The sequence below is a fragment of the Rhincodon typus genome, chromosome 16 (genome assembly GCF_021869965.1).
Source record: "Rhincodon typus isolate 14 chromosome 16, sRhiTyp1.1, whole genome shotgun sequence".
Classification (NCBI taxonomy): domain Eukaryota; kingdom Metazoa; phylum Chordata; class Chondrichthyes; order Orectolobiformes; family Rhincodontidae; genus Rhincodon; species Rhincodon typus.
Genome location: NC_063347.1, coordinates 14,335,947 through 14,350,533, shown reverse-complemented (window position 1 = coordinate 14,350,533; position 14,587 = coordinate 14,335,947). Strand labels below are relative to the sequence as shown.

At 43.7% G+C, this 14,587-nt stretch overlaps 1 protein-coding gene across 1 annotated transcript in view; it reads left to right on the top strand.

Moving 5' to 3' along the window:
- LOC109927445 (copine-9-like) overlaps positions 1–14,587 on the top strand; it is a 369,357-nt gene that overhangs the window by 337,448 nt on the left and 17,322 nt on the right. The window contains exons 17-19 of the mRNA XM_048606481.1: positions 6,754–6,881; positions 8,305–8,407; positions 10,494–10,551. Coding sequence (XP_048462438.1) covers positions 6,754–6,881; positions 8,305–8,407; positions 10,494–10,551 — 289 coding nt within the window. The remainder of the gene's footprint in view (positions 1–6,753; positions 6,882–8,304; positions 8,408–10,493; positions 10,552–14,587) is intronic.

Here is a 14,587-nt window from a genome sequence, read left to right as displayed (position 1 = left end):
GAAGGGTCTAGGCCTTAAACGTCAGCCTTCCTGCTCCTCTGATGCTGCTTGGCCTGCTGTGTTCATCCAGCTCTACACCTTGTTAACTCAAACATCTTGGGATGGGTGATTTAACTTCACAATTCCATATGACACCTGCAACAAGGGACGCCAGATTCAAAACTTTAATTCTGCTTTCTTCTCACAGAAGCTGTTAGACCTGCAGAGTTTCTCTAGCAATTTCTGTTTGTGCTGGGGTAGAATCCCTGGTTGGCCACAGTTGTTTGAGAGATAGCCTAAGCAGCCAGTCTACAGTCAGCGTAGCATCTCAGTTAGCTTTAATAGCCTTTGAGGAATCCTGTCCTGTTCAACTTTGGCTTACATTGTGAGATAAATTGCTGTAAATATGTTATTATGTACTGTTCATTTACCTGTTCTTTCTCAAATACATCTGTGTCCATCCTAAAATTGGGAGAGCAAAACTATTGTGTGGATCTCATCACAAACGTTCCATAACCTTGACAAAATATTGCCATATTTTATCGCATATCAAAGGTGGAATACTCAGAACTTAGTCCGTACCCGAAACCCGGGAGCATTTGAGAGTCAGGATCCTAATTGACAATTCAGTGGATTTTGCCTGGGGTCTTTCCCAAAGCAACACCATCATCATCCTACCTCCTGATTGCCCAATCAGTGAGAGTGGTCAGAATGCCATGCTAGATGAATCAAAAGGATTTCTAATAAAAAGGACCATCATGTGAGTTAGATGAGTTCGGCAGCACTTGGACCTTGGAGGCTGCATTCATAGGAATAGAGAGGGAACCTGGAATGGCTGCTGGCCATTCTTACTTGGACGTCCTACTCTAGGGGTTTTAGGGGCTCCAATGGGTGATCTTTCCCAAGAATGGAAAAGGGTGAGAAGAAAAGGAGGTGACTAAATGAGTCAATATCTGGAGGTATGTTCCCTTCAACCTTGAGACAAAGCACCAAGTGGATGCAGCTCCTCATGAGGGCACGACAGGTGAGTGATCTCACACTTTCAGGTGCCAAATCTCATCGTCTTACTTTCACAGCATTCGTCTGCACAGCAGTCCCTCAGGATAACACACTGTGTAGTTACACTCATTCGTGCATCGCTCTGCAGACGCACCTCACATCCCCATCTGTGCAGCCAAAACTTACCCTCAACTCACCTCTCATAAAGGTGCCTCACAGTTATCCTCCAGAGATGGTCTCCTTTCCACACAAACCATTATGAACACACGTGCCTCTTTGTAGAAGAAGAGACAGAGACCTGGAGCGTGGATGGTGGACTTCGACACTCCAGTGACAGACATTTCAGCAGCTACTGGTATTGAGTATGCCCAATGCTTCATCAGGAAGGAGGACTTGGTTCAGAAGATTGTGGTTGTCTACAGTGACAGCCTAAATCACAGACTTACTGAGAGACATCATCTTCTGCCCTTTGACCTTAGAACATAGAACATAGAACATAGAACAGTACAGCACAGTACAGGCCCATTGGCCCTCGATGTTGTGCCGAACTTTTACCCTAAACTTAAGGTCTATCTAACCTCCACCACTACCTTATACTATCATCCATATGCCTATCTAATAGCTGCTTAAATGCCCCTAATGAGGCCGACTCCACTACCCTCTCTGGCAATACATTCCATGCCCCTACCACTCTCTGAGTAAAGAACCTACCTCTGACATCTCCTCTATATCTACCTCCACTCACTTTAAAACTATGTCCCCTCATAATAGCTACCTCCACCCTAGGAAAAAGTCTCTGGCAATCCACTCTATGTATACCTCTGATCATTTTGTACACCTCTATCAAGTCACCTTTCATCGTTTGTTGTTCTAAAGAGAAAAGCCCTAGCTCTCTCGACCTTTCCTCGTAAGACCTTCCCTCCATTCCAGGCAACATCCTGGTAAATCTTCTCTGCACCTTTTCCAACGCTTCCACATCTTCCCTGTAATGAGGTGACCAGAACTGGACAAAATACTCCAGATGTGGCTGAACCAGGGTTTTGTATAGCTGGAGCATAACTTCACGGCTCTTGAACTCAATCCCTCTATTAATGAAAGCTAACACACCATACGCCTTCTTAACAACTCTATCCACCTGTGTGGCAGCTTTCAGGGAACTGTGGACTTGAACCCCAAGATCCCTCTGCTCCTCCACATTGCCCACCACCTTGGGAGGTCTCAAGTCCTTCCAACTGAATGTTGGTCTCCATCCATTCTCCCCTGTTGAGATACATACACCTGAGAAAAGAGGTAGTTGGTTCTGCTGTTGGTGCTACTCGTGTTGTTGCTGTGCTGACATAGCTGAACTAGCTCCTGTTCTGGCCACTCTTACGCGAGGTGAAGCTGCATGAGCTGCTCCCAAGCTGTGTAGCCCCAACTGTAACTATGTCAGTATGATGCCTAACTTCATCTCATACAGGATGTAACACGGAAAGATGTCTGTGTTGAGAGACTGCTGCAGCATGTGGATGCAAGATAAACAAAGTACGTAGGGAGCAATAGGCTGTACTGACACCATCAGCCCCAATTCTTTCCACAGCTTCTGTATTCAAAGGAGGTTGTGTGAGTGAGGTACTCACCAATTTGTGAAGCAGGGACACGTGCAGCACACATCCTATATATTAGGATCTCCAGAGTCTGCGTCCTGTGTAGTGTCATGTTGTTTCCCTATAAAGAGCCTCTCATTGGTCTCTCATCCTGGCCTTCCTCATAGAGAAACTTAACCCACCTACGCAAAAGTGCAAGACCAGCCATTTTCCTTCTCACTGTAGGAATTTGAATTCCAGTGTGATGGAAGGCTTTGGCCAGTGGCTTCCAGCTTTGCCTCTATGTTTTGGTGAGGCCCCAAATATCCAGATCCCAATCTTGATAGGCCTTCCTGTGCATCCAATAGGCTTTTCAGCTCCCCAGGTCCCCATCCAAGCCAACTATATATGCCTGCACCTGTCCTCTGGTCCACGTCTTGCCCCAATCCCCAGCCCTTGGCATATGAGGCAACCATACCAAATGTGGCAATACACTGTCCAACCCATGGCATACTGCTGTACAACAACATGTATACGCCCTTGAATGAGGCCTGCTGCCAGTGAGGCAAGCTGTCTGTGTGACTGCATTAATTTGGCACAACTAGGCAAGGCACAGATGGTACAAACATGCCAGTCGGCACTAAGAGAACAAATTAACAGCCCTGAGAAGCAGCCTAGTCTAGTCCATGAACTGGGTGGGTGCCTGTTCCTACCTGCAAAGTGTCTTTGCAGCAGCCTTTCAACCTTAGTTGCTGATGCACCCTGCAATGCAGGTCTGTCCTTTGTAAGCGTTCTGCAAGTGGATCAGAGAAGTGTGAAGTCATGAGGAGTTGGCACTTGTTGGATTGCACTGTCCGTGAATGAACAGTACGCTTGGTGCCCGTAGATCGCTGCTTAGTGGTGGGCAACATGGTGGCTGTTCACAGCCAGCAGTAAACCAAAGCTGCCAGGTACCTGCTCTGACTTGCAGATTGAGAATTCTTGATGTCTAGCTTGTTTGTTACTTTTTGGGAAGATAGAAACATGAATATTAATGAGTTAAGTTGTGGCTTTAATAAGGCAATTAACAAGAAACCCCCTCACGTGGCAGCTCAGGCTGCCTGGAAAGAAATTTGTCTTACTGCTTGGCAAATGCTTAAAAGATGCAACAAGTTGCTCCCAATGTCAAGCTAGGCCTCGCCAAGCTTCGACCACAGAGCCTGCCATAGCTCACTTTGGTCAGGCCCCCAAAAGATCTCACCTGCAGTCCCTTTTAACACACAATGTTATTGTCCAGCATTCACAGTCAACCAAAATACAGCTACATTTTGAATGAAATTTAACTTAGATTTCTACCACATCATATTTTATTTCTGGTCTCAAAAGAGCACTCTATGTCACTTAGAAATTATACTAACCATCTTGAAACCTTCTACAGCAATTAGACCTCTTGCCACATCATGAAATTCCTATTGCAAATTAACTAACCTGCTCCCAAGGATTAGCTAGGCACAACAACTGACATCTTTTCATTTTCTGTTTTCTTGTCTCCAAATAGTCACTTGAGCAATTAATGGTCTCTGCAGTGAAGTCATCTGTTGCCTTCAAAGAATAATTCCAATACTGTCTACCTTTGACGTCTGCTTCTCACAATTGTAGCACTTACCCACATTTTAAACTATTGCTCGAGCACACTGCACCACCCAGCTTTCTGTTAAAAAGCAGAATACTTTCCTTGGACTAATGAAAAGCCATATTTTCAAGATGAAGTGGCATTCTAAATTAGAAAGTTGCTTGGCTGCCCTGAGATAAAAGGTTTATTTTGGGAAATTGGAATAATTTGTTTTCTGCATTTCTTGAAATGTCACGCTTGTCTTAGAATTCACTCAGAACCCTGAATAAAATTTTCAAATATGCTGTAAAGCAATGCAAAGCTTTTTATCCCCTTTCAGATTTGAGAATTATTGCAACAGCTGTGAGAACTGCAGCAGGGGAGTGGGAAGAGAGATGCAGAAGTGGGAGCCAATGAGAGTGGGGTCCCATTAGAAGGAGACCATAGCTGTTATAACTTGGTCAGAGCTCTTCAGCAGGCATTGTTGCTTCAGAGCTTACAATGCCAAAGTTTCAGCTGACGACACCACTTGGGGTCTCAAACTCCATTTTAGTGATCCCTGCTGTATAGGAAGAAGGACAGTCGTTGCATTGCATTTAAAGTTATTCTGAGACCTCCTTTCCTGGAGATACAGGAGTAGAAATTCCTCTCGAGCAGTGGTGCAATATGATAGGATTGGACCAAACACCCTACACAAATGCAAGCTATGTAGTTCCTTTGATTCCACAAGCCATTATATAGGAATTATAGAGTTCTCAGAGATTACAGAGTTAAAAGAGATTACCTTAAACACAAAGGTGAAAATGTTAGATTTAGAAACATAGAGTCAACATTGGTCAGTGAGGATAGTGTTGGTGAACGCACAAAAGTTGATGTGGGCTAGAATAAGGTAGTAAATTGACAAAGGTATAGAGTTTGTGATCAGGTCCCCAGAGCCGTATCAAACCAATCTTGCATTGTGGAAATAACATCAGGCTGGGGGCAGTTTAGGCTGTTAGTCTGAATACTATCACAAGGGGTAACCCTGCATGTGAGTTTTAAGTATTAAAATCTCCAGAATCTGCAGAATATCAACCCTCAAACATGATTCATGTACTTCGGTGGACTCTAACCTTTTGCATTCAAATATGTATTATTCATGTGAAGGAAGGTGCATCTTCCTTGCCTTCCTTCTGACTTTTCACCAATCATCCAACAGGGCTTTCCAAACCCGCAATCTCCAGAAGGACAAGGGCAGCACATATATGAGAGCATCACCACCTACAAGTTCCCCTCTAAGCCACACACCATCCTGACTAGAAACTATATCGCTGTTCATTCACTACTGTTGTGTAAAATTCCTGAAGCCCCCTTTGTAACTGCATTATGGTGTCCCTACATTAAGTCATAGAGTCATACAGCATGGAAACAGACCATTCGGTCCAGACAATCCATGCCAACCATAATCCCAAACGAAACCAGACCCACCTGCCTGCTCTGGGTCTATATCCCTCCAAACCTTTCTTATTCATTTACTTACCCAAATGTCTTTTAAATGTAACTGTAGCCACATCCACAGGTAGCAGAAAGAGTGTGTTGGGGTCACAGCAGGACCATGATGTCTGAAATGGGCAAGTTAGGAGCTGGAGCAGGGCTATCGAGAACAAAAAACTTCAGGAAGCTTGACACCATCCAGGACAAAGCAGCTGGCTTGATTGGCACCACATCCACAAGCATCCTCTCCCTCCACCACCGACGCTCAGTAGTACACACTGCTGCTATCTACAAGATGCACTGCAGAAATTCACCATTGATCCTCAGACAACACCTTCCAAACCCATGACCTCTTCTATCTAGAAAGATAAAGGTAGCAGATATAATGGGAACACAACCACCTTCAAGTTCCCCTCCAAGCCACTCACCATCGTGACTTGGAAATATATCCCTGTTCCTTCACTGTTGCTGGATCAAAAGCCTGGAATTCCCTCCCTAATGGCATTGTGGGTCAACCTACAGCAGGTGGACTGCAGCTATTCAAGAAGGCAGTTCACCACCACGTTCTCAAGAGCAACTAAGGATGGGACAATAAATACTGGCCAGCCAGCGATGCCATGTCCCACAAATGAATTCAAAAAAGTGCATAAACATTGGTTTTGGCATGCAAGTGACTTGTTACAAAACAAACCAACATACATTTCACCCATGAGGTTATACAGCATAGCGAGCCATCTGTTCACAGATTCCCCAACAGACAGGACTCACAAGGTTTTAGATTCTGGATATTTAACAATCATGACATCCAAGAATCCAAACTTCAGAGCAATCATTAGGTTCTAGGGGGATTTCCTTGAGCCTTCTCATAGGCAGGTTGGCTCAATTAGATGCAATAAAATTTGGAAAATTAAGGAGGTCGGAATACACGGGTGTTAAGGAACCTGCCCAAATTTTCTCAAAATGTTCAGACTCGTCTGATTTCCCAGCATCCACCTTTCCCCCTTCAACCAAACATACATAGTGCTGACAATATTCCTGAATCCAACAAACAGTACTGATAAACTGTATCATGTTTACTGTGAGGGTGCTGTAAATTTGGGATTCTTATAGTTGCTGTCTTAAAGTGACTGTCCTGTCTTCCTTCAGAATGCAGATCCTGAGAACCCAAACTGCAATGGAATTGATGGGGTTTTGGAGGGATATTACCAGAGTTTGCGCAGAGTACAACTATATGGACCAACCAACTTTGCCCCAGTCATCAACCAGGTTGCCAGGTAGGGAAGGAAACCTTATCTTTTGATCCTAATGTACTCCATTCATATGGATGAAATCTACTTTTTGTCCTCAATGTATTTTGATTTGATTTGATTTGATTTATTATTGTCATGTGTACCTGGATACTGTGAAAAGTTTTGTTTTGCGTGCAGTACAGGCAGCTCATACCATTCAAAGATCTTAGGGTGATAGAACAGGGTGAGGAATACAAAGTTATGGCTAGAAAGAAGGTGCACAAAAAGCAAGATCAACATTAGATTTGAAATTTGAGAGGTCCATTCAGAACGCTAATAACAGCTGGGAAGAAGCTGTTCTTGAACCTGTTGGTAGGTGTGTTTAAGCTTTTGTATCTTCTATCTGACGAAAGAGGTTGGAAGAGATTATAATCAGAATAGGAGGGGTCTTTGATGATCTTGGCTGCCTTTCCAAGGCAGTGAGAATTATAGATGGAATCAGTGGATGGAAGGTCATGTGATGGCCATTTAAAAGCTCTAAATGAATGCCACGGACTTGATGGTGGATTATCAAGATGATTTGTCAAGAATCATATCCTATAGCTGGGAGATAGTGCTGATGCTGTGCCTTAATTGACCTCTGTTTGATTGCACTAAAAGTGATGCTGGACACTTCACTGGAGAAGAGCTGAAAGGACTGTCCATCTTACAAATGCACAAAATGTTTTTTAAAAAGCACTTTTGTGACCAATGGTAGTCCATTATTATTCTACTGCAATAAATCAAGTTTCAATCTGAAGACTTAAACTATTTCTAATTGGAAGTTATGTAATAATTTCAAGTGTTTACTATTAATCATGAACACAATGTACCAGTACCTTTTATCCTGTAAACTATTTTCTAATCAACCTGTTCAGAGATGTTATTACACAGCACTGGAGCAGATGGGTCTTGAACCTAGGTCTACCTGACTCAAAGGCAAGGATACTATCACTGCACCACCAGATCCCTCCATGTATTTGTCAGTCTATTACTGCTCTCTTTACAGATTATTCTGGGACACATGAGCTGGTAGTAGTCACCCAGTTCCTACCAGAGCAGGCAATCCCAGCATTGCAGCAATCATCTGTCAACCCATTTACCTCCAGTTCTGCTCTACCCCTTCAGGTCACCCTTTCATGGATGGCCAGCTATCTAAAACACGCAATCTAGTCAACTCCTTTTAATGAATAATCAATACTTTGGTGAATGGTGATTCCCAAACTAATGTTATTCAAAACAAAACCCAGAAGGTCCTTGTGGACTACCCTTCATGTTATTTGCAAAGAATCCACCATGCCTGTCAACTTTCTGATGTTTCTGGACACAGCATTCATTCTGCGTCAATAGAGGTTAAATGCCAAATAGTTGCTATTGGCAATTTGGTGATGAGTTAACTTGCTCTAACCTGCATGCATTTATGTTGTAGGTGTGCAGCACCTGTGACCGATGGCTCTCAGTATTTTGTACTGTTGATTATCACAGATGGGGTGATCTCGGATATGGTACAGACGAAAGAAGCCATTGTTAATGTAAGTATTAAGTATTAGGGAAATAGATACGAATAAAGAGAAGAAAGAACAGTACAGCCCAGGAACAGACCCTTTGGCCCACCAAGACTGTGCTGACACAGGACAACTTTCTAAACTAAAAATCTTTTTCCTTAACATGGTCCTTATCCCTCTCTGCCTGTTCATGTTTCTGCCAAGATATCTCTTAAACATTGGTATTGTATTTGCTTCTACCACTTTCTTTGGCAGCACATTCCAGGCACTTACCATCATCTGTGTAAAAAAAAAAGTGCCTCTTACATCTCCTTTAAACTTTCCTCCTTTTACCTTAAACCTGTGTCCCCGAGTAATTGATATTTCTATCCTGGGAAAAAGACTCCAACTACCCATTCTATCCATGCCTCTCAATTTTGTAAACTTCTATCTGGTTGCCCCTCAGCTTTAATGTGAAAACAAATCAAGTTTGTCCAATCTCTCCTCACAGGTAATACCTGGTGAACCGTTTCTGCCCCCTCTCCAAAGCTTCCACATCCTTCTGGTAGTGTGGCAACCAGACTGTACACAATATTCCAAATGTGGCTTAACTAAACTTCTACACAGCTGCAACATGACTTACCAATTTTTATACTCTATGCCCAAATGATGAAGGCAAGCATGCCATATGCCTTCTCAACCACCTTATTAACTTGTGTTGCCATTCTCAGGTAACTGTGGAGCTATATGCCTAGATCCCTTTGCATGTTGATGCTTCTCTAAGGGTCCTGCAATTTACTGTATAACTCGCTCCTGCATTAGACCGTTCAAAATGCATCACCTCATGTTTGTCTGGATTAAATTCCATCTGCTATTTCTCTGCCCATGTCTCCAGCATATCTTTATTCCGCTGTGTCTTCTGGCAATCTCCTGCCACACTAGTTTAAACCCTCCCAAATGACAATAGCAAACCTCCCTGCCAGCATATTAGTGCCCCTCCATTTTAGGTGAATCCGTCCTTCTTATACAGGACACAGCTACCCTGGAAGACATCCCAATGGTCCACATATGTGAAGGCCTTCCTCGTATACCAGCTCGTTAGTCATGTATTTAACTGTATTATCTTCCTATTGCAAGCCTCACTGGCATGTGGCACAGGGAGTAATCTTGAGATTATAACCCTAGAGCTCTTGTTTTTCCAAGTTACAACCTAATTCCCTGGACTCCTTGTGCAGGACCTTGTCACTCTTCCAGCCTATGTCATTCATGCCGAGATGTACCACAACTTCTGGCTGCTTGCCCTCCTTTTAGAGAACGTCCCGTGGCCACACAGAGACATCCTTGACTCTCCTGGAGGCTGTTTTGTAGCCACAGAAATGCCTGAGCCCCTGACTATAGTGTCCCCTATTACTACTGGTCTACTACGCTTTGACCCTCCCTGCTGTATAATAAAGCCAGCTGTGGTGCCACCATTCTACCTGCTGCTGTCACCTTCCCCTCTCAGGCAATACTCGCAAACAGTATCCATAATGGTACACTTGTTAGAGAGAGGGATAGCCACAGGGGATTCCTGCACTGTCTACCTGCCCCTTCCAGTGGTCACCTATCTGCCTGAACCTTTGGTGTGATCACATCTACAAAACTGCTGTCTATGATGCTTTCTGCCAACTGCGTCCAACTGTACTGTGTCCAACTCCTGCTCCAACTGATCCCTGCAGTCTGACATGTGCTGCAATTGGACACACTTTCTGAACATCTAGTCGTAAGGGACTTTTGAAGTGTTTCTGATTTCCCACATTCAGCAGGAGAAGCTCATATATATAATGTTTTCGGCGGCTGCAGTATATTATGTATTAGAATGAAAATGTAATCATCAGTCATTCATTGAGTCATCTGCGTAACTAAAAAAAGGTCTTAATCAAAACAAAATTGTTGATTGGATGCCCTGCTAACTGACCAGGTGAATATTAGATCCTTTCATTTAATTTAAAATTGTTCTAGCACAAACATTAATTTAAAGAAAAATTGATTTTAAAGGATTGATTCGCTTTCTAGTAGTGCACTAGTTTTGCGTGAGAATGCTGTGTGAGTTTGAATCAATTGAACTGCCACACCTTCTGTTTCCTTTAAACAGGCCTCAGTCCTTCCAATGTCAATAATTATCGTTGGAGTGGGACCTGCAGAGTTTGATGGTGGGTACTTCTTCAATATTACTAGACTTGGAAATCCCTACAAATAATATCACAGGCTGACTGGGTGTCATGGATTGATTCAAATTGGTATACATAGGAGGTCAAATTAGCCAGCACTTGTTTGGCAGAGGCTTCAGATGACTTTTCCAAGGTGTATTGAAACTTTCCGTCAGGATCATTTTGAAGGAGTTATCATGGAATCACCTGTTCATCAAAAATCCTTTGAAGGAAGTTAGTTTTGTGGAGGGCATTTCACCAATAAAGCTGCTATTATACAGAGCATTTCACCGTCCACTCTCCAGGAGTAAGTGCCACACCTCTCTAACTTGCTTTTTGAAACAGCGGAAGTGAAATTCAATATCATCGAGTGTGCAAATCAAGCAGGAGCAGGGAACCTTCCTGACTTTCCATTTAATAATTGAATGAAGAAACATTACAGCATGATTTGATAGAAGAATTATTTTTATTCACTCATGGGGTGTGAGCATTACTGGATGGACCAGCATTCATTGCCCATCCCTAGTTGCCCTTGAGAAGGTGGTGGTGAGCTGCCTCAAACTCATGAGATAATTAGACAAAGTAGATGAGGAGAAAAAAAAAACCACACAGCCTACCATTACACACAGAGATAGTAGGAACTGCCGAAGCTGAAGAATCTGAGATAACAAGGTGTAGAGCTGGATGAACACAGCAGGCCAGGCAGCATCAGAGGAGCAGGAAAGCTGACGTTTCGGGTCTGGACCCTTCTTCAGAAATGGGGGAGGGGAAGGGAACTCTGAAATAAATAGAGAGGAGGGGGAGGCAGATAGAAGGTGGATAAAGGAGCAGATAAGTGGAGAGAAAACGGACAGGTCAAGGACGCGGGGATGAGGCTGGTAGGTAGGAGGTGGGGTTGGGGGTTGGTCAGTGAGGTGGGATGAGCGGATAGGTGGGAGAAAAGACAGACAGGTCAAGGAGGCGGGGACGAGCTGGGCTGGTTTTGGGATGAGGTCGGGGTTTGGGGAGATTTTGAAGCTTGTGAAGTCCACATTGATACCACTGGGCTGCAGGGTTCCCAAGCGAAACATGAGGTGCTGTTCCTGCAACCTTCAGGTGGCATCGTTGTGGCGCTGGAGGAGGCCCAGGATAGACATGTCGTCCAAGGAGTGGGAGGGGGAGTTGAAGTGACTTGCGACTGGGAGGTGCAGTCGTTTGTCACGCATCAAGTGTAAGTGTTACAATTTAGAGGAGGCCACATTGGGAACAGCAGATACAGTATACCACATTAGCAGATATGCAGCTGAACATCTGTTTAATGTGGAAGGTTTCCTTGGGGCCTGGGATGGGGGTGAGGGGTTAGGTGGAAGGGCAGGTGTAGCACTTTCTGCAGTTGCAGGGAAAAGTGCCGGGTGAGGTGGGGCTGGAGGGGAGCGTGGAGCGGACGAGGGAGTCACGGAGAGAGTGGTTCCTCCAGAAAGCAGATAAGCGTGGGGAGGGAAAAATGTCTTTGGTAGTGGGGTCAGATTGCAGGTGGCGGAAGTGGCGGAGGATGATGCGTTGAATCTGGAGGTTGGTGGGGTGATACATGAGCACAAGGGGGATTCTGTCTTTGTTGTTATTGTGGGGAGGGTGTGTGAGGGATGAGTCACGGGAAACGCGAGAGATGCGGTCGAGGGCGTTCTCGACCACTGTCTACCATGACACACCCCCTGTTGTTAGTTACTAACAGTCCCCATTAACAACTATTCACCCTCCCAGCCTGATCGTTAGCAACTCCTTTGTCTGTCCAACTCTCTTTCTCTCTCTTTGGGTTTTATCCTATTGTTTACTCCCTACGCCACCCACCTCTCTGCTTTCTGCATATAAACTGATGTTTTCCCAGCCACTAACAGTTCTGAAGAAGGGTCACCGGACCCGAAACATTAACTCTGTTTTTTCCTTCACAGATGTTGCCAGACCTGCTGAGCTTTTTCAGGAACTTTGTTTTTGTTCCTGATTTACAGCATCCGCAGTTCTTTTGGTTTTTATTTAGATGAGGAGAAATTTGCTCTCATCTTTGTTTTTAATTGTTCGTGGGATGTGGGTGCCACCTTTTTCTATTGCTGAGCACAACCTCTTCACCCAAGTGCACAATGCCTTCAATCTATTTATTGCCAACACTTATTGCACACTTAAAGGTGACAATTTGTGCACATAGCCTATGTAATTACTCTGGGTTGGTGGGGCAGATTACAAGGAACGTTGTCTAGAAGTTCCTTAGGAATTGGGGTGCAATGTACAAAATCAATAACTCAGTCAGGCACCCAGCTATAATTCAGACTAGCACCGACTGGTTGCCAATGGGCTTGTAGAGTTTTCTGGGGCCAGCTGGAGAGTTCAAGAAAAAACTGTCCACAAAACTCCATGTAATTTTGGTGTATATCAACCCATGGGAACATAAAAATAACACTCTCATCTTGCAAGCAGAAAAGGATCCACAATATCGCAAACCATTCGCATTTAATTGAGGGTGGCAACACTGCCAAATGTACTCTGAGTGGAGGATTTCAATGTCCAAGAGTGGTTTGGCAGCAGTTCTACTGGTCGAGTCCGAAAGGATATTGTCAGACTGAGTGGTGAGGGAACTGACAAGAGGAATAAACATAGAGTCATAGAGTTGTACAGCACAGAAACAGACGCTTTGGTCCACTTATCGGGTTAAAATTCCATCTGCCATTTCTGTGCCCAACTTAGCAGCTGATGAATATCCGACTGTAGTCTAAGACTTTCAACAACACCAACAATTTTCGTGTCATCTGAAAGCTTACTAATTACACCTTCTAGATTCACATCCAAGTCGTTAATGCAAATAACAAACAGCCAGGGTCCCAGCATTGAACCCTGTGGCACACCACTGATTACAGGCTTCCAATTACAAAAACAACCCTCAACCATTACCCTTTGTGTCCTATTTATAAGCCAGTTTTAGATCCAGTTTGCCAACTTGCCTTAGATCCCATGGGTTCTCGCCTTTTGGACCAGCCTTCCATGTGGGACCTTGTCAAACGCCTTACAGAAATCCATGTTATCCACATCCACTGCATTACCCTCAATATATTTAGTCACTTTTTCAAAAAGCTCAATTAAATTAGTCAGACAGGATCTCCCTCTAATAAATCCACATAGACTATCCCTGATCAAACCCTACCTTTCCAAATATTGATTAATCCTGTCCTTCTGAATTTTTTCCAATAATTCCCTACACTGACATCAATTATAATTATAATTATAATTATAATAACCTATCCCTGCTGCCCTTCTTATAAAACACTGCCCTCCAATACTTCACTTGTGGCCAGAGAAGTATTAGCTATTTCCACCAGGAACCCAGCAATCTCCTCCCTTGCCTCCCATAGCAGTGTGGGATACATCTCATCAGGCCCTGGAGATTTATGCATTTTGATGCCTGCTAAAACATCTAATACCTCCTCCTTATTAATCGTAACATATTCTAAAATCTCACTATCCCAAATGAAATCCCCTCCGTGAATACAGATGAGAAGTATTCATTCAAGATCTCAACCATGTTCACTGGCTCCACGCACAGGTTGCCCCTTTAATATCATATAGGTCCAAGCTTTTATCTGGTAATGCTCTTAATCTTAATATATTTATAAAAAGCCTTAGAGATTTTCTTGATGCCATCTGCTAAAGATATTTCATGGTCCCCTCTTTGCCCTCCTAATTTCCTTTTTAAGCAAGCCGCTGCATTCTCTATACTTTTGAAGGGATTCCCCTGTTTTTAATGCATTCCACCTGACACATGCTTCCTTCTTTTTCTCTCAAAGCTCTCACTATCCCTTGACATCCAGGGTTCCCTGGATCTGCTGCACTTTCACTTCACTCTTAGAGGAAAAAGTTGGCCCTGAATTCTCACTATACTGCTTTTTAAAAGACTTCTACTTTCCAAATGTAGACTTTTATGTATATAGCTGTTCCCAATCGATGATAACAAGGTGTAGAGCTGGATGAACACAGCAGGCCAAGCAGCATCAGAGGAGCAGGAAAGCTGACGTTT